We start from the raw sequence: 20,000 nt of genomic DNA, 5'->3' as shown, positions 1-20,000 counted from the left end.
ACTATTTTATTTATTTATTTTACCCAAATTACTTAATTTATTGTAAATGTGTTCATATCTTATTTAAATGTAATATATTTTTTATAAATAGCACTAATTAACAGGTAACACAAAAAATAATTTATATAATTTTAACTGTGACCATATCAAATGTTTACGTGACAATACTGCGCCATATGCGGGCAGCAGTCATGTGGCGTCAGAAATGTGTGCTTTGAACGCATCACTGTGCGTCATGGCGAGTACGTCACTATAAGCTGTTGATGTCCTAATTGTGCGGCGCTGTGTGATCACATCACACTTCAGTGAGTCGTCACCGCTTCACAGTGTTTACCCAATCATTGCGCCTAATCAATGATGTGCAATCTGCCTAACAAGAATTGAGAGAGAGACACACGGCGGCGCAGACTGTCATCACGAAATCGGGGCACACTCTCGTGTGAAAACATTTGCCACCTTGCACGCCAAACGGGACATAGGAGAGTTCAGGAGTGAGTCGTCACAAAAAGCTACAAATAAAGCGACGGCGAATTATTATGCAGACTCAGAGACACAAAGCACAATTTTTTTTTTCCAAACCGCTACTGATGATGTGTCCCTGTTTCCAGCATATTTACTTATTTTCTGCCTTGTAAGTTAAAACACAATGAAGAGGAGGACAATACTACTTTTTCACCAAGTACCACATCAGACAACACTTGTCTCTCCGAGTACCACCACAATGACCAGCATTAAAATACAGTAGCGTAGTAAACTCAAGTATTCATTAAAAATGAGGCAGAGATTTTATTTAACATGTTCAATATTTTTGGCCACTGTTACATTACAGTTTCAACAGTAACACTGTTTGAATGTCGGAAAATAAAAATGTTTTTGCTTACTTTGTAGCCAGTTCAGTTTTAGTTTTGTTCTGCATAGCCTTCCCTAAGCTTCAATGCCTTTTCTTAGCAGCACTCACCTTTTGTTTATTTTTGGTTTAAGCATTAGACACATTTTTACCTGCACACTGCCTCCCGCTGTTCCCTACATCTACAAAGCAATTAGCTACCTGCTGCCACCTACTGATATGGAAGAGTATTACACGGTTACTTTGCCGAGCTCTAGACAGCGCACACACTCAACAAGGGCACATTTGCGGATTATAATTACTGGTTTGCAACAAATATTTTTAACCCAAATAGGTGAAATTACATAATCTCCCACGGCACACCAGACTGTATCGCGGCACAGTGGTTGAAAAACACTGATGGGGAATGCATTCACAGCGCTTCACTTTTTCCACATTTTATGTTACAGCCTTATTGTAAAATAAAATACATTATTTTATGTCCGCCAAATTTTACAAGCTGATAAGTTTATTTTTAAATTTTTTTTAGAATTTTTTTGCAATTAAAAAAATAGAATAAAAAATAAAAAATGAAAAAAATAAAAAAATCACATTTAGCGTACATAAGTATTCACAGCCTTTGCTCAATACTTTGTTCATGCACTTTTGGCAACAATTACAGCCTCGAGTCTTTTTGAATACGATACCACAAGCTTGGCAGTTTCAATTCCCATCTCTACTTATGTACATGTGATTTCTTACTTTATTTTTATTAAATATGCAAATAATTTCGAAACAAAACGTTCACATTGTCATTATGGGGTATTGTGTGTAGAAAGGACAAAAATGTATTTAGTTCAAATTGGAATAATACTGTATCATAACAAAATGTGGACAAAAATGAAGCGGATACACTGCGATTGTAAATGTATCATCATAGCTCCCTTTTAAGAAATGTAAAAGTAAAAATATTTTTTTTGAAATTAAGTGAGTGAAAAGTTAATGAAAGTTGGTGTGAATAGAGATTACATTTTTTTTAATATTATGCAACTTCCTGTCTCTTCACGCTCCTTCCTCAACATACCTTCTTTTGGAATTTGTCACACCACAAAAAGCCAAACTCCTTTGAAGATTGCACAGAAGTGCCTCATGACACAATGCTGCAGTTAAACATACTTTCCTGATATTTTTTGGTCGGGTTTCTTAATTCCACGACTTAAGGGTGAGTTCGACTTCAAAGCATCCCCTGAAATAAAGTCAGCCAAAATACTAATTTAACTTAATTAAAATCAAACTGCTACTTTACCTTCCAGAGAGGTCCCTCAAACTTCTTGGCGCGGTGTCTCATCCCCTGCAAACACGAGGAAACTTTGAAATTAAGGAACTAAATCACAGCAAGCATTGAGCGAGAGCATAACATCAAACTCTGGGCCCCCCATCCCACCCAAAACTCAATGTCGCAACTAGAGATGTCCGATAACATCGGACTGCCGATATTATCGGCCGATAAATACTTTAAAATGTAATAACGGAAATTATCGGTTTCAAAAAGTAAAATGTATGACTTTTTAAAACGCCGCTGTACGGAGTGTTACCGTACACGGACGTAGGCAGAAGTACAGAGCGCCAATAAACCTTAAAGGCACTGCCTTTGCGTGCCGGCCCAATCAGATAATATCTGCGACTTTTCACACACATAAGTGAATGCAAGGCATACAGGTCACACTGAGGGTGGCCGTACAAACAACTTTAACACTGTTACAAATATTATATTATATAAATACAACAAAATTAGGCATAACAATGTGTTAATTCCACAACTGTATGTATCGGTTGATATCGGAATCGGTAATTAAGAGTGGACAATATCGGATATCGGCAAAAAAGCCATTATCGGACATCTCGAGTCGCAACCCCACACACACACACACACACGATATGTTTACTTTATTTTTTATTTTTTTTTATATATTGATACGCACTATAAAACTGAATATTACATGGATTTGGTTGAAAGCATCTTTTTAAAAGACATGTAAAAACCTCAAATAGGTTTTGGACTTTTTAAAGATGGGATTAACATATCTAGAACCTATGTAGATAAACTCCCGAAATGTTTTTTTTTCTTTTTTAAATTGCAATAAAACAAATCCAATTTAAAATGGCCAGAATATTGGAAAGCACATTCTGGCCTGTGTGTGACCTTTGTCCACATTGCCTGACTGTGAAAGTATCTATTGTCCTTTTTTGTTGCTCATTTAACAAAGCACCATTATCCACAGTGTGGGCACTTTCCACTGAGTTGCGTCATACGCTCTCTCCCCCCTCCAAACTGAGCCTACTCCCTCCCTCCCACCTTGTGTTCAGTGTATAAAGAAAAACGCATCTTTACATACTTTGCTATGAATATCCCTCCAGCAACTCTACTACATACTTGCCAACCTTGAGACCTCCGATTTCGGGAGGTAGGGGGCGTGGTTGGGGGCGTGGTTAAGAGGGGAGGAGTATATTTACGGCTAGAATTCCCCAAGTCAAGTATTTCATATATATATATATATATATATATATATATATATATATATATATATATATATATATAAAAGAAATACTTGAATTTCAGTGTTCATTTATTTACACATACACACACACATAACACTCATCTACTCATTGTTGAGTTAAGGGTTGAATTGTCCATCCTTGTTCTATTCTGTCACTATTTTTCTAACCATGCTGAACACCCTCTCTGATGATGTATTCTGCTTCGTCTCCTTGTTGCGTGCGCAGTTGTGCACTGCACTCTCTAAAAGCCCTAGATGTTATTGTCACATATGCATGTACAGTAGATGGCAGTATTGTCCTGTTTAAGAGTGTCACAACATTGCTGTTTACGGCAGACAAACTGCTTTACGGTAGACGAAAACATGACTGCTGTTGTTGTGTGTTGTTGCCGTGCTGGGAGGACGTTAATGAAACTGCCTAACAATAAACCTGGAGGGGGCGTGGCCTCCAGCTTTGCCTGAATTTCGGGAGATTTTCGGGAGAAAATTTGTCCCGGGAGGTTTTCGGGAGAGGCGCTGAATTTCGGGAGTCTCCCGGAAAATCCGGGAGGGTTGGCAAGTGTGCTCTACTATTCACTCATTTATCCTTACTTAAGTTACCGTGCAGAAGTTTGAGGAAATAATTATAAAACCAACATACATCCCTTAACACTTTTACAAAAACGGGCACTTGGAATTATCCATAATGTGGGGTTCAAGGAGCACGCAAATAGCTTATTTTTAATGTCAAAACTGTTTAAAATGTCCTGATTTAGTAGAATATTTGACAGGGCTTATCATGTTTAAAGCAAGAAGTTATCAATTGCCTGTGAATACAAGTTTATTCATAGAAAGTGATGTAGGGTATAACTTCAGAGGAACGGCAAAATATAAACACGCTTTAGCACTTAGCACAAGGAAAATGTTTTGTGTCTCAGTCTGTGGGGTGAAAATATGGAACATCCTGAGTGATGAACTCAAACACTTCAAATATTGAGAACTTTAAGAAATTGTAAGAATCTAATATTTTGGTTTGGTATAGTGAGGTCTAGGCTTATTTTGAATATGAGTATTGTTAGAATAATTGTTTCTAAATTATCACAAAAACTTTGTATTACATTGAGTTCCTGACAAGAGGACAAAAGCTGTCTTTGAAACCTACCAAGAGGAAGGCTCGTAAAACTCCACTGTGTGTGTGTGTGTGTGTGTGTGTGTGTGTGTGTGGGGGGGGGGCAAGATGAAGGTGTTCCTGTGTTCTTTTATGTATGGTAATCAACAGAAGGATGTTGTTCTGGCCCAAGGACTTCAGAGCGGAGAGATGACAGGATCTGCCCAATTTCCAGACGACCTCTTTTTGAAGTATTTTACGAACGTCTTTTTAAGCTATTTTACGAACTCTTTTTGAACGGACCTTTCCTGGGAATTGTTTACGACCTTTTCTGTGAACTTTTTGCAACCTTTGTCCTTTGGAAACCAAGGTGGCCATTTGGTTGGGGAGGGTCCAAAATAAAAGAAGGAGGCATGCAATCTTTTGGCAGAGCGTGCTGGAGACTGTACAAGAATACAGTGTGTCCAGGCATTTCTCCTCAATTGAGTCCAAATGTAATTCTGTCTCTCTTTAATTCTTTGCCTCTTGTCTTGTTTAATAGATGTAATCAGTGTTTGAAACTGACAAGTATGAATGACTTATATGACTTACTTATGTTGATATATTGAGAATTGTAAGCACAATGTTCTGGGCAAATTGAGTTATTTGGATGCAGATGAATGTGATACAATGTGGTTCAGAAGAAACTGGATATTAGTTAAAGTAACTATATAAAAGAGGGTGGGATTCAAAAAGTGTATACTTCATCCCATTACCCTTATGAGATACAGTATGTTTGATTTAATTAAATGTTATGTTCTTAATTCAATTTTCTTTTCATTTTTGTGAAATTATAATATTGCCACTGAGCACGAGACTGTTCACTGGAGATGTGTATGTATATTATGTACTACATGTATGATATGGAACTAACTATGACATACTCAATAAACAACAACAACAATAAACAATGTGACCTGTCTTTTGAGATGTCCGAGCTTCTAAGAAACTAAACAATTAATTTTGTTTGACTACTTGATTAGAAAACTACCAATACACATACAAACTGATTTTAAGTAATCATAACTTAAATCTGTCCAGATTTCCTTTATATCAGAGAGTAAAGTACAGATGAGTTGATACATATTGGATTAATATCAGGAGACAAGTCATAATTCATAATTTTTATTATGACGATGTTATTATTAGTGCATCTCCTGGGAGTTACGTAGGTTTGTAACTTTAATAAAGAGTCTTTGAACGCACCACAGTTATGCTGCCACAAGTACATTTAATATACGTTTACTTTTCTTTTATTACCTAATTATTGTTCAAAATGTTGATGCTGTGAGCGAATGCTTGCAAGTGAGCTTAGATGACATTATGATGTCATCTAAAGCTGCATCTGCTTAGCACACAGCTTTGATGACTTGCTCATCCTCCATATTTTCAGGCTCAAAAATATAATGTTCTGGATCACCATTTGTCCCAAAGTATTCTTTGTTGTCTCTCACGAAGTACGCCATGAGTAGTAGGTTTGTTGTTGTCGAAGGGAAAAGCATACGTTGTGATACGTTTGTGAAATTAATACGCTGCCATATGCCTTCTAAGAAACTAAACAAATAATTTTGTTTGACTACTTGATTAGAAAACTACCAATACACATACAGACTAATCACATAGCTTAAATATGATTATAAATGTGTCCAGATTTCCTTTACGTCAGAGAGTAAAATACAGATGAGTTGATACATTTTGGATTAGGATCAGTAGACAAGTCATAATTCATCATCATTATTATGATTATGTTATTATTAGTGCATCTCTTGGGAGTTAAGTCGGTTTATAACTTTAATCAAGGGTCTTCGAACGCACCACAGTTATGGGCAATTAGATGCTGCTACAGGTACATTTAATATACGTTTACTTTTCTTTTATTACCTAATTATTGTTCAAAATGTTGATGCTGTGTGCGAATTCTTGCAGGTGAGCTTAGATGACGTTATGATGTCATCTAAAGCTGCATCTGCTTAGCACACAGCTTTGATGACTTACTCATCCTCCATATTTTCAGGCTCAAAAATATAATGTTCTGGATCACCATTTGTCCAAAAGTATTCTTTTTTTGTCTCTCACGAAATACGCCATGAGTAGTAGGTTTGTTGTTGTCGAAAGGAAAAGCAAACGTTGTGATACGTTTGTGAAATTAATACACCGCCATATGCCTTCTAAGAAACTAAACAAATAATTTTGTTTGACTACTTGATTAGAAAACTACCAATACACATACAGACTAATCACATAGCTTAAATATGATTATAAATGTGTCCAGATTTCATTTACGTCAGAGAGTAAAGTACAGATGAGTTGATACATATTGGATTAGTATGAGTAGACAAGTCATAATTCATCATCATTATTATGATTATGTTATTATTACTGCATCTCTTGGGAGTTAAGTCGGTTTCTAACTTTAATCAGGGGTCTTCGAACGCACCACAGTTATGGGCAATTAGATGCTGCTACAGGTACATTTAATATACGTTTACTTTTCTTTTATTACCTAATTATTGTTCAAAATGTTGATGCTGTGTGCGAATTCTTGCAGGTGAGCTTAGATGACGTTATGATGTCATCTAAAGCTGCATCTGCTTAGCACCCAGCTTTGATGAATTGTTCATCCTCCATATTTTCAGGCTCAAAAATATAATGTTCTGGATCACCATTTGTCCAAAAGTATTCTTTTTTTGTCTCTCACGAAATACGCCATGAGTAGTAGGTTTGTTGTTGTCGAAAGGAAAAGCAAACGTTGTGATACGTTTGTGAAATTAATACGCCGCCATATGCCTTCTAGGAAACTAAACAAATAATTTTGTTTGACTACTTGATTACAAAACTACCAATACACATACGGACTATTCATATAGCTTAAATATGATTGTAAATGTGTCCAGATTTCCTTTACGTCAGAGAGTAAAGTACAGATGAGTTGATACATATTGGATTAGTATCAGTAGACAAGTCATAATACATCATCATTATTATGATGATGTTATTATTAGTGCATCTCTTGGGAGTTAAGTCGGTTTATAACTTTAATCAGGGGTCTTTGAACGCACCACAGTTATGGGCAATTAGATGCTGTTACAGGTACATTTAATATACGTTTACTTTTCTGTTATTACCTAATTATTGTTCAAAATGTTGATGCTGTGTGCGAATTCTTGCAGGTGAGCTTAGATGACGTTATGATGTCATCTAAAGCTGCATCTGCTTAGCACCCAGCTTTGATGAATTGTTCATCCTCCATATTTTCAGGCTCAAAAATATAATGTTCTGGATCACCATTTGTCCAAAAGTATTCTTTTTTTGTCTCTCACGAAATACGCCATGAGTAGTAGGTTTGTTGTTGTCGAAAGGAAAAGCAAACGTTGTGATACGTTTGTGAAATTAATACGCCGCCATATGCCTTCTAGGAAACTAAACAAATAATTTTGTTTGACTACTTGATTACAAAACTACCAATACACATACGGACTATTCATATAGCTTAAATATGATTGTAAATGTGTCCAGATTTCCTTTACGTCAGAGAGTAAAGTACAGATGAGTTGATACATATTGGATTAGTATCAGTAGACAAGTCATAATACATAATCATTATTATGATGATGTTATTATTAGTGCATCTCTTGGGAGTTAAGTCGGTTTATAACTTTAATCAGGGGTCTTTGAACGCACCACAGTTATGGGCAATTAGATGCTGTTACAGGTACATTTAATATACGTTTACTTTTCTGTTATTACCTAATTATTGTTCAAAATGTTGATGCTGTGTGCGAATTCTTGCAGGTGAGCTTAGATGATGTTATGTCGTCATCTAAAGCTGCATCTGCTTAGCACACAGCTTTGATGACTTGCTCATCCTCCATATTTTCAGGCTCAAAAATATAATGTTCTGGATCACCATTTGTCCAAAAGTATTCTTTTTTTGTTTCTCACGAAATACGCCATGAGTAGTAGGTTTGTTGTTGTCGAAAGGAAAAGCAAACGTTGTGATACGTTTGTGAAATTAATACGCCGCCATATGCCTTCTAAGAAACTAAACAAATAATTTTGTTTGACTACTTGATTAGAAAACTACCAATACACATACAGACTAATCATATAGCTTAAATATGATTGTAAATGTGTCCAGATTTCCTTTACGTCAGAGAGTAAAGTACAGATGAGTTGATACATATTGGATTAGTATCAGTAGACAAGTCATAATGCATCATCATTATTATGATTATGTTATTATTAGTGCATCTCTTGGGAGTTAAGTCGGTTTATACCTTTAATCAAGGGTCTTCGAACGCACCACAGTTATGGGCAATTAGATGCTGCTACAGGTACATTTAATATACGTTTACTTTTCTTTTATTACCTAATTATTGTTCAAAATGTTGATGCTGTGTGCGAATTCTTGCAGGTGAGCTTAGATGAAATTATGATGTCATCTAAAGCTGCATCTGCTTAGCACACAGCTTTGATGACTTGCTCATCCTCCATATTTTCAGGCTCAAAAATATAATGTTCTGGATCACCATTTGTCCCAAAGTATTCTTTTTTTGTCTCTCACGAAATACGCCATGAGTAGTAGGTTTGTTGTTGTCGAAAGGAAAAGCAAATGTGATACGTTTGTGAAATTAATACGCCCCTATATGCCTTCTAAGAAACTAAACAAATAATTTTGTTTGACTACTTGATTAGAAAACTACCAATACACATACAGACTAATCATATAGCTTAAATATGATTGTAAATGTGTCCAGATTTCCTTTACGTCAGAGAGTAAAGTACAGATGAGTTGATACATTTTGGATTAGTATCAGTAGACAAGTCATAATTCATCATCATTATTACGATTATGTTATTATTAGTGCATCTCTTGGGAGTCAAGTCGGTTTATAACTTTAATCAAGGGTCTTCGAACGCACCACAGTTATGGGCAATTAGATGCTGCTACAGGTACATTTAATATATGTTTACTTTTCTTTTATTACCTAATTATTGTTCAAAATGTTGATGCTGTGTGCGAATTCTTGCAGGTGAGCTTAGATGACGTTATGATGTCATCTAAAGCTGCATCTGCTTAGCACACAGCTTTGATGACTTGCTCATCCTCCATATTTTCAGGCTCAAAAATATAATGTTCTGGATCACCATTTGTCCCAAAGTATTCTTTTTTTGTCTCTCACAAAATACGCCATGAGTAGTAGGTTTGTTGTTGTCGAAAGGAAAAGCAAACGTGATACGTTTGTGAAATTAATACGCCCCTATATGCCTTCTAAGAAACTAAACAAATAATTTTGTTTGACTACTTGATTAGAAAACTACCAATACACATACAGACTAATTACATAGCTTAAATATGATTATAAATGTGTCCAGATTTCCTTTACGTCAGAGAGTAAAGTACAGATGAGTTGATACATATTGGATTAGTATCAGTAGACAAGTCATAAATTATCATCATTATTATGATTATGTTATTATTAGTGCATTTCTTGGGAGTTAAGTCGGTTTATAACTTTAATCAAGGGTCTTCAAACGCACCACAGTTATGGGCAATTAGATGCTGCTACAGGTACATTTAATATATGTTTACTTTTCTTTTATTACCTAATTATTGTTTAAAATGTTGATGCTGTGTGCGAATTCTTGCAGGTGAGCTTAGATGACGTTATGATGTCATCTAAAGCTGCATCTGCTTAGCACACAGCTTTGATGACTTGCTCATCCTCCATATTTCAGGCTCAAAAATATAATGTTCTGGATCACCATTTGTCCAAAAGTATTCTTTTTTTGTCTCTCACGAAATACGCCATGAGTAGTAGGTTTGTTGTTGTCGAAAGGAAAAGCAAACGTTGTGATACGTTTGTGAAATTAATACGCCGCCATATGCCTTCTAAGAAACTAAACAAATAATTTTGTTTGACTACTTGATTAGAAAACTACCAATACACATACAGACTAATCATACAGCTTAAATATGATTGTAAATGTGTCCAGATTTCCTTTACGTCAGAGAGTAAAGTACAGTTGATACATATTGGATTAGCATCAGTAGACAAGTCATAATACATCATCATTATTATGATGATGTTATTATTAGTGCATCTCTTGGGAGTTAAGTCGGTTTCTAACTTTAATCAAGGGTCTTTGAACGCACCACAGTTATGGGCAATTAGATTTAATATGTTTACATTTCTTTTATTACCTAATTATTGTTCAAAATGCTGATGTTGTGAGCAAATGCTTGCAGGTGAGCTTAGATGACGTTATGACGTCCATGTTGAGTGAAGTTTTCCAAGTTAGGTTTGCCGCTATCCATGTGGAACAAAGCATTTTGTATTTTTTAATCATAACTCTAGTTAGGGGGACATTGTTACCATCATTTAATTCAAGCAACCTTAATATTGAACTTTCACGGCTATTTTATTTTATACTAACATTTATGATTGTGGGGGGGCGTGGCCTGCGGACCTACAGCGAAGCGGGGTGTGTCAGGATCGGCTTCGAGATTAGTGACAGGTGCGTAGATGACACAGCTGTGAGTGTTTGTCTGATCACCTGTCCCTATGTTAAAGGCAGCAGTCGGGAAGGAGAGGAGGTTGTTGATGGTGGAGAACGAGCGAGAGAAACTTTAACATGGCTGAAAAGCACAACTTATTGCAAAATAAATCATTGTTCGCAAAGATGAACACGGCTGTCATGTCCGTCGTTGGTGGTCCAGAGAACCCGGAGGAGCAAGATCTCCACAATGATGTCTTATTTATTTAAATGGCAGGAAAATCTAAATTCCCAATTTTTTGGGGCCCTAGTACACTCACCGGGTGAGTGTTGCCCTCCAACAGCTGCTTCATGGCGCCATCGCTAGCCAGGTCCAACGCGGTCTGGCCTGAAAGATCATACCAAGCGTCAGCAGGAACTCACAACACTCGCCTGCTTGATTGGCGTGAAGGCGAATGACGGCTGTGAGACATAACATAATCGGCCTTTACGCCACCACTGAGTCACAGGGCCGATCACTGTCAGGAACTGTTTCATCAAAAAGTACAAAACATTTCATAGATCTTATCTGACTGATTTGCAATTTCTGTTCAGGAATGGAGAAACTGATTTTAGAAACAGTTTTTTTGGACAGTGAGCGTCAAAACTCTCTCTTGACACTCAAGTGGCTAACTCGAACATTCGGGCAACGGGGCATTAAAACGTCTCTGGTAAGACCAAATATATCCCCCCAATTTTCCAGTCAAACAAATAATGGCTTCTGTTTGTACATATATTGAGAAAATAAGCCTCCAAAATAAAAACTAGTGTTCCATTTCTTGAAAAGCTAACAATTAGAATGTCCCTAATGCTGCAATTCAAGTCAGAAACATCCCGAATTAGGATAGGATAGGATAGGTCTTTATTGTCATTGCAACAAGTACAACAAAACTATGTTTTCAGCACAAACCCGTTCAAAATTAGACAAACAGTGTACAGGGTTACAGAACAGGAACGCTGATGGGTCGCCAAAGGCGCCCCGTAAAAGATAAGAAAAAGGTAAAACGCTGGGGAAGGGGGCCCAGTCTGGAGTGGGAAAAAACCTCCACGCCACGCACACATAAACATGTTACATTTAATCACGACAACTCGCAACAGAGGGTGGTGAGTTGGGACCCTGGAGGTCGACTGCTGCTATGAAGCGCTGCCAGCCGTCCATCATCCCGAAGGGGAATCAAGCGATGGTGGTGTGTGTGTGTGTGTGTATGTGCCAATTGTCTCGGGTGTGTTGATGTAGTGTTCATGTTCATAGGCCTGGGGCCGTTCTGCAAAGTTCGACTCCAGGTGTCGTTGAGGAGGTAGGGAGGTCAAAAGCGTCCATCATTGAGGTGTCCTCGGGGATGTTTTCAGAACAGCCTGCTCCTGTTGTTGGAGCTTTAAGGCCATTCGAGGGAGTCAAATCGTAGATTAGGATTTTTGTTTTTCCGCGAGCAGACATTACAATGGCTTGTCTGTTCTAATCGTCCATGCTGGCCCTCGTATCCAGCTTTTCCATGATGTGATCCATCTTGCGATTCAGTTCAGAAACCGCCCCAGTCTGTGATGCCACAGCCCGGCCAAAACCTTCCATTGCGACGACGAACAGCCTTTGGGCTCCTTGAGTGGCTGCCATCGTCTTACGAATTTGACGATACATCAGAGCAATGCCCAGCCCAATCAGCAGGTGCCCCGCGATCACGGTTCCAAATAGGTAGATGTATTCCACGTGTTCGATGGAAAGGACTGAGAGGCACATGATTCTCCATTTATCCCAGGAATCTCTCACGTAACCCGCAGCAATGGTTCCATCAGGGCAGCCAGACAAAACAAATGATCACAGAGAGCTATCTAGCTAATGTTGCTATATTGACATATTGAGCCGGTGATGTTGCATTCCCTTTAAGTTGGTAAAAGTTCATTCTAGATTATAAATCATGCCTCTCACCTGGATAGTAGAAGGTTGTGGCCATAAACCGAGACGTTGTTCAACTTTGACGAGAAAGACACAAAAAGATGGCTGTTTGCGGCAACATTTTTTTTTACCCTTTGCGAGCATTATGATGAATCCTTTTTCTAAACAGGAATATATGAACATCCCAGTGTGAGCAGACATTGTACAGGAAGTGATTGTTTTAGTATGTTCATATTTTCTATATCTTGTTCAGCACTTAGCAATACTGACACATTACATAATGCCAAGTGTTTCACTAAAGCTGCATCTGCTTAGCCCACAGCTTCAATAACTTGCTCATCCTCCATATATTCAGGCTCAAAAATATAAGGTTCTTGATCACCATTTGTCCCAAAGTATTCTTTGTTGTCTCTCACGAAGTATGCCGTGAGTAGTAGATTTGTTGTTGTGTAAGGGAAAAGCGAACGTTGTGATACGTTTGTGAAATTAATACGCCGCCATATGCCTAAAATGGGCAAAATACGTAAATATATAATGTTTCTCTGACTGTGCCTGTTACTACGTTACATACAGTATATACTTTTAACCCTTTGCGAGCATTGTGATTAATCCTTTTTCTAAACAGGAATATATGAACTTCCCAGTGTCAGCAGACATTGTACAGTAAGTGATTGTTTTAGTATGTTCATAATTTCTATATCTTGTTCAGCACTTAGCAATACTGACACATTACACGACGCCAAGTGTTTCACTAAAGCTGCATCTGCTTAGCACACAGCTTTGATAACTTGCTCATCCTCCATATATTCAGGCTCAAAAATGTAATGTTCTGGATCACCATTTGTCCCAAAGTATTCTTTGTTGTTTCTCACGAAGTATGCCGTGAGTAGTAGATTTGTTGTTGTGTAAGGGAAAAGCGAACGTTGTGATACGTTTGTGAAATTAATACGCCGCCATATGCCTAAAATGGGCAAAATACGTAAATATATAATGTTTCTCTGACTGTGCCTGTTACTACGTTACATACAGTATATACTTTTAACCCTTTGCGAGCATTGTGATTAATCCTTTTTCTAAACAGGAATATATGAACATCCCAGTATGAGCAGACATTGTACATTAAGTGATTGTTTTAGTATGTTCATAATTTCTAAATCTTGTTCAGCACTTAGCAATACTGACACATTACACGACGCCAAGTGTTTCACTAAAGCTGCATCTGCTTAGCCCACAGCTTCAATAACTTGCTCATCCTCCATATATTCAGGCTCAAAAATATAAGGTTCTGGATCACCAATTGTCCCAAAGTATTCTTTGTTGTCTCTCACGAAGTATGCTGTGAGTAGTAGATTTGTTGTTGTCGAAGGAAAAAGCATACGTTTGTGAAATTAATATGCCACCATATGCCTAAAATGGGCAAAATATGTAAATATCACATGTTTATATGAATCTGCCTGTTACTACGTTACATACAGTATACACTTACAGCGTGTATATACAACTTTTAGAGCGCTGCATAGGTGGAATAGACTTCCATTGACTCCATTGTTAGCTGACTTTTGCTTACATTTATTTACGATTTAGAATGCATTAAAAAAAACATGTGTTCTTGTCTTACGTAAGGAATGTGAATGATAGGCAAAAAAGTGCAGTTCCCCTTTAACATTTGCCACAAACATGGTGTTAAATTGTCCCTAATTATATAGTTATAGCTCGGTGGGTTCCAGGTTCGATCCCCGCTTCCGCCATCCTAGTCACTGCCGTTGTGTCCTTGGGCAAGACACTTTACCCACCTGCTCCCAGTGCCACCCACACTGGTTTAAATGTAACTTAGATATTGAGTTTCACTATGTAAAGCGCTTTGAGTCACTAGAGAAAATAGTATAATAGTAATAAATATAATTCACTTCACTAATTCTATGCTGGGAAACCAGAAATACCCCCAAAATGTTCCGGTCAAACATAAACAAAAACCATGGCTGACCACCATGTTAATTAGGGATACTTTTTTTTCCCAGAACTTAGGAGTAAAATCAATATCTACTTTTACGATGTATAGAAACACAAAAAAAGATCACGCATTACCATTCTTGTTCTTGACGTCGGGACGAGCGCCGCCCCTCAACAGCTTGGCGGCACACTGCGTCTGACCTCGATAGGCTGCACAGTGCAGAGGAGTGTTCCCCAGCAGGTCTGTGCACTGGATGTCGGGCGCCTTCTTCTTGTTCAGCTGGGGTGATCACACAGAAATAATAAAAACACTCACACAGATGCTTCTGTCGAGTCCCAGAGGTTTTTATTACCCCGAGTCGGCATATCTTCAATAGGATTTTTAGACACTCGGTTTGAGTTGGATGTTTATTTTATGGGATTCCCATGTTTAAGTAAATAAGTTATACTATAGATTGTTTGGTAGCTACTAGGTAGAGTAGATGGGTAGATAGTACTCCACAATATATTTCTAAACAACTCTGAAGACATGACAATCTACAAAACTTAAAACCAGTGAAGTTGGCACGCTGTGTAAATAGTAAATAAAAACAGAATACAATGATTTGCAAATCCTTTTCAACTTATATTCAATTGAATAGACTGCAAAAGACAAGATACTTAACATTTGAACTGGAAAACGTTGTTATTTTTTGCAAATATTAGCTCATTTGGAATTTGATGCCTGCAACATGTTTCAAAAAAGCTGGCACATGGGGCAAAAAAGACTGAAAAGGTTGAGGAATGCTCATCAAACACTTCTTTGGAACATCGCACAGGTGAACAGCTGGTTGAGAAATGTTGTTGTTTTATTCCTAAGGGGCGCTAGAGCGCAATTTTGAGTTTTTTTTTTGTTTTTTTTATTAGATTGCAATTTTTGCCAGTCCTGATGTGTGTGTCCAGTTTGGTGAGTTTTGAAGTATGTTAAGGGGGTAAAATTATAGCTCAAAGAGGCAAAGGTGTCTGTTTTTACAAAACTTTTGTTTTGAAGGGGGAATTGCAAACTTCCTGTTGATTTTTGCTGAAGGATGTCAGTGTATGAAATCTAGGTCTAAGTGAGACCTACATAGAGGTTTTTGTTTCATGTCTCTACGACATTCCTACTGGAAGTTACAGGCAGTTTTGTCTGTGTTTTCTTCCTAGGGGCAGTTTTGTCTGTGTTTTATTCCTAGGGGGCGCTAGAGCGCAATTTTGAGTTTTGGGGTTGTTTTTTTTATTAGATCACAATTTTTGCCAGTCCTGATGTGTGTGTCCAGTTTGGTGAGTTTTGAAGCATGTTAAGGGGGTCAAATTATAACTCAAAGAGGCAAAGGTGACTGTTTTTACAAAACTTTTGTTTAGAAGGGGGAATTGCAAAATTCCTGTTGATTTTTGCTGAAAAATGTCAGTGTATGAAATCTAGGTCTCAGTGAGACCTACATAGAGGGTTTTGTTTCATGTCTCTACGACATTCTTACTGGAAGTTACAGGCAGTTTTGTCTGTGTTTTATTCCTAGGGGGCGCTAGAGCGCAATTTTGAGTTTTGGGGTTGTTTTTTTTTATTAGATCGCAATTTTTGCCAGTCCTGATGTGTGTGTCCAGTTTGGTGAGTTTTGAAGCATGTTAAGGGGGTAAAATTACAGCTCAAAGAGGCAAAGGTGACTGTTTTTACAAAACTTTTGTTTTGAAGGGGGAATTGCAAACTTCCTGTTCATTTTTGCTGAAGGATGTCAGTGTATGAAATATTAGCTCATTTGGAATTTGATGCCTGCAACATGTTTCAAAAAAGCTGGCACATGGGGCAAAAAAGACTGAAAAAGTTGAGGAATGCTCATCAAACACTTCTTTGGAACATCGCACAGGTGAACAGGGTAATTGGGAACAGGTGGGTGCCATGATTGGGTATAAAAGCAGCTTCCATGAAATGCTCAGTCGTTCACAAACAAGGATGGGGCGAGGGTCACCACTTTGTGAACAAATGCGTGAGCAAATTGTCCAACAGTTTAAGAACAACATTTCTCAGCTAGCTATTGGAAGGAATTTAGGGATTCACCATCTACGGTCCGTAATATCATCAAAAGGTTCAGAGAATCTGGAGAAATCACTGCACGTAAGCGAGGATATCACAGACCTTGGATCCCTCAGGCAGTACTGCATCAAAAAGCGACATCGGTGTGTAAAGGATATCACCACATGAGCTCAAGAACACTTCAGAAAACCACTGTCAGTAACTACAGTTCATCGCTACATCTGTAAGTGCAAGTTAAAACTCTACAATGCAACGCGAAAGCCATTTATCAACAACACCCAGAAACTTCGCCTGCTCATCTAAAGTGTTCTGTGGTCTGACGAGTCCGCATTTCAAATTGTTTATGGAAACTGCGAATGTCGTGTCCTCCGGAACAAAGAGGAAAATAATTATCCGGATTGTTCTCGGCGCAAAGTTCAAAAGCCAGCATCTGTGATAGTATGAGGGTGTATTAGTGCCCAGGCATAGGAGCAAATCTACATTTCTGCTAGTGTGTGCTCGGTGTGTGTGTAATAAAAAAAAATAGGCATTCAGCGAAGTTAATATCCCATATGATTTGTGGCTTTATTATCTTGTAAAACGGACCAAACTCGCCACAAAATTAACTACAACAAGATTGATTTTTCAAAAATTATTTTAAAGATTGAAAGTTGCCATCAATCCCACGGCTCCTAGGGCCGATCCAGCATGGGTAACTTACACATCTGTGAAGGCGCCATTAATGCTGAAAGGTACATACAGGTTTTGGAGCAACATATGTTGCCATTGTTGCGTTTGGACCAGTTGTTCCTCCCAGGGAATTCAAGTTTCTGGTCGCTCCCAAGCTCTTTTCGACACTTAAAGCTGAGTAAAAGAACCACCAGAGACAGAATAGGTATTTTGTAATATATTTGCAAAGCTTTGTAAATATACTGAGACCAGTCCAGCATAGAACATTCAATCACGCAGCTAAGATGGTCTTCCCTCCAAAATGGAAACCTCCTATTCTATCAAGTCTCTCTCCCTCCCACCCTCGCAGTCTTGTCCCTCCAGCCCAAACACATGCCCATTGTCCTCCGCACCTGGACATAAGAATAGATAAGAAGAAGGAGTATCTCTCTTTCTTACATTCCATATTCAAGGTTAGCACACAGTATTTGCAGACAACCAAAAGACCACAATTGGAAGAAAAACACTAGCTGTTTTGTAATACGATTATGAAATAAAAGAAGTAACACTTAAATTCGGATATATGTAAATATCTGCCTCCGACACCATCCAAGCAATGTTATCATTGACGCCCCTGCTTATTTCAGCAAGACAATGCCAAGCCACGTGTTACAACAGTGTGGCTTTGTAGTAAAATAGTGCGGGTACTAGTCTGGCCTGCCTGTAGTCCTGACCTGTCTCCCATTGAAAATGTGTGGCGCATTATGAAGCCTAAAATACCACAACAGAGACCCCGGACTGTTGAACAACTTAAGCTGTACATCAAGCAAGAATGGGAAAGAATTCCACCTGAAAACCTTCAAAAATTGGTCTCCTCAGTTCCCAAACGTTTACTGAGTGTTGTTAAAAGGAAAGGCCATGTAACACAGTGGTAAAAATGCCCCTGTGACAACTTTTTTGCAATAAGTTGCTGCCATTAAATTCTCAGTTAATGATTACTTGCAAAAAAAAAAGTTTCTCAGTTGGAACATTAAATATCTTGTCTTTGCAGTCTATTCAATTGAATATAAGTTGAAAAGGATTTGCAAATCATTGTATTCTGTTTTTATTTACTATTTACACAACGTGCCAACTTCACTGGGAGAGCATGTCCCAAATTCCAAGCTGCTGTTTTGAGGCATGTTAAAAAAAAATAATGCACTTTTTTCCATAACTTGAGTTGATTTATTTTGGAAAACGTTGTTATATTGTTTAATGCATCCAGTGGGGCATCACAACAAAATTAGGCATAATAATGTGTTAATTCCATTAATGTGTATATCGGTATCGGTTGATATCGGAATCGGTAATGAAGAGTTGGACAATATCAAATATCAAAAAAGCCATTATCGGACATCTCTAGTTACAACACTAGTATAATGTGTGATGTTCTGATGCTGGCGGTGTTTAACATGCCGTATGGAAGGTGTTGTCATTAGCATGCAGCACTAACCAGCTCGGTTAGAGTTGATAAATCGCCTTCTCGTGCCGCTTCCAGAAGTTTCTCCTCTCGCTTCCTTTCTTCGGTCCTCTCGGCCGCTGTCGCCGGCGAAAATAGAAACAAAACAGTACGTCGCCCCGTCGGGTGATGACTGAGTTTTCCGTGTTTTCTGAACGCCTCACCTTCCAGCATGCTCCTGATCTCCGCACTCTGGGTGACGTCTTTGGGGATCCGAGCCGTCCCGTTGATGACGGTGGCGCACGCGCCGTAGTGCAGCAGCAGCATGACAACCTCCTGATCCGTACGGGATGATTGATTGATTGATTGATTGACTCAGCGGGTGAACACATGCAATCGCACGCACAGAGCGGGAAGAAGAGCCGCTCGGTGATGCGTTCAGGTACCTTTCTTCCCGTGAACGCGGCTTTGTGCAGGGGAGTATCGCCGATGTTGTTTGGCAAGTTGACGTCCGCTCCAGCCTGTCAGCGTTCACGGGCGTTGTTGGTTATTGTTCAACTTTTTGACGAATAAGAAGAAAGGCTACCTTAAGTAGCTCCTCCACGACGTTGGCGTGTCCAAAGTAGGAGGCCAAGTGGAGAGGCGTCCATCCCAGGTTAGACTTACTCTTACCTGGGCGATACAAAAAATACAAAAAACGACGAGTGACAGCGGAAGGACGTCATTTTTATTATGACATACCTTTACAGTTGATGCTGAACTCCGCCTCTCCTTTGATTTTGGACAAGAGGAGCCTCTGAAGGCCGGCTAGGTCTCCATTCCTGGCGCAGCGCAGGAACTGCTCGTCCGGTTCCAGCTCCTCCATGGATACCTGAACATGAAAACACAAAAAAAACATTAAACATTTTAGAAGACAATTACCGTATTTTTCGGACGATAAGTCGCAGTTTTTTTCATAGTTTGGCCAGGCTCCAGTGCA

The 20,000-nt window shown here is 38.5% G+C and overlaps 1 protein-coding gene across 4 annotated transcripts in view; it reads right to left on the bottom strand.

Moving 5' to 3' along the window:
• Window positions 1-20,000, bottom strand: part of osbpl1a (oxysterol binding protein-like 1A) — a 142,837-nt gene that overhangs the window by 112,999 nt on the left and 9,838 nt on the right. For all 4 annotated transcript variants that reach the window (XM_061978166.2, XM_061978168.2, XM_061978165.2 and 1 more), the window contains exons 2-9: window positions 19,763-19,892; window positions 19,608-19,693; window positions 19,468-19,542; window positions 19,246-19,357; window positions 19,076-19,161; window positions 15,024-15,168; window positions 11,329-11,396; window positions 2,133-2,177 (exon numbers count right to left, since the gene is read on the bottom strand). In XM_061978166.2, the coding sequence (XP_061834150.2) occupies window positions 2,133-2,177; window positions 11,329-11,396; window positions 15,024-15,168; window positions 19,076-19,161; window positions 19,246-19,357; window positions 19,468-19,542; window positions 19,608-19,693; window positions 19,763-19,892 (747 nt within the window). The remainder of the gene's footprint in view (window positions 1-2,132; window positions 2,178-11,328; window positions 11,397-15,023; window positions 15,169-19,075; window positions 19,162-19,245; window positions 19,358-19,467; window positions 19,543-19,607; window positions 19,694-19,762; window positions 19,893-20,000) is intronic.

The sequence above is a fragment of the Nerophis lumbriciformis genome, linkage group LG18, assembly GCF_033978685.3.
Source record: "Nerophis lumbriciformis linkage group LG18, RoL_Nlum_v2.1, whole genome shotgun sequence".
Taxonomy (NCBI): domain Eukaryota; kingdom Metazoa; phylum Chordata; class Actinopteri; order Syngnathiformes; family Syngnathidae; genus Nerophis; species Nerophis lumbriciformis.
Note: the sequence above shows the minus strand (reverse complement) of the source record. Positions and strands in the feature narration are given on the sequence as shown.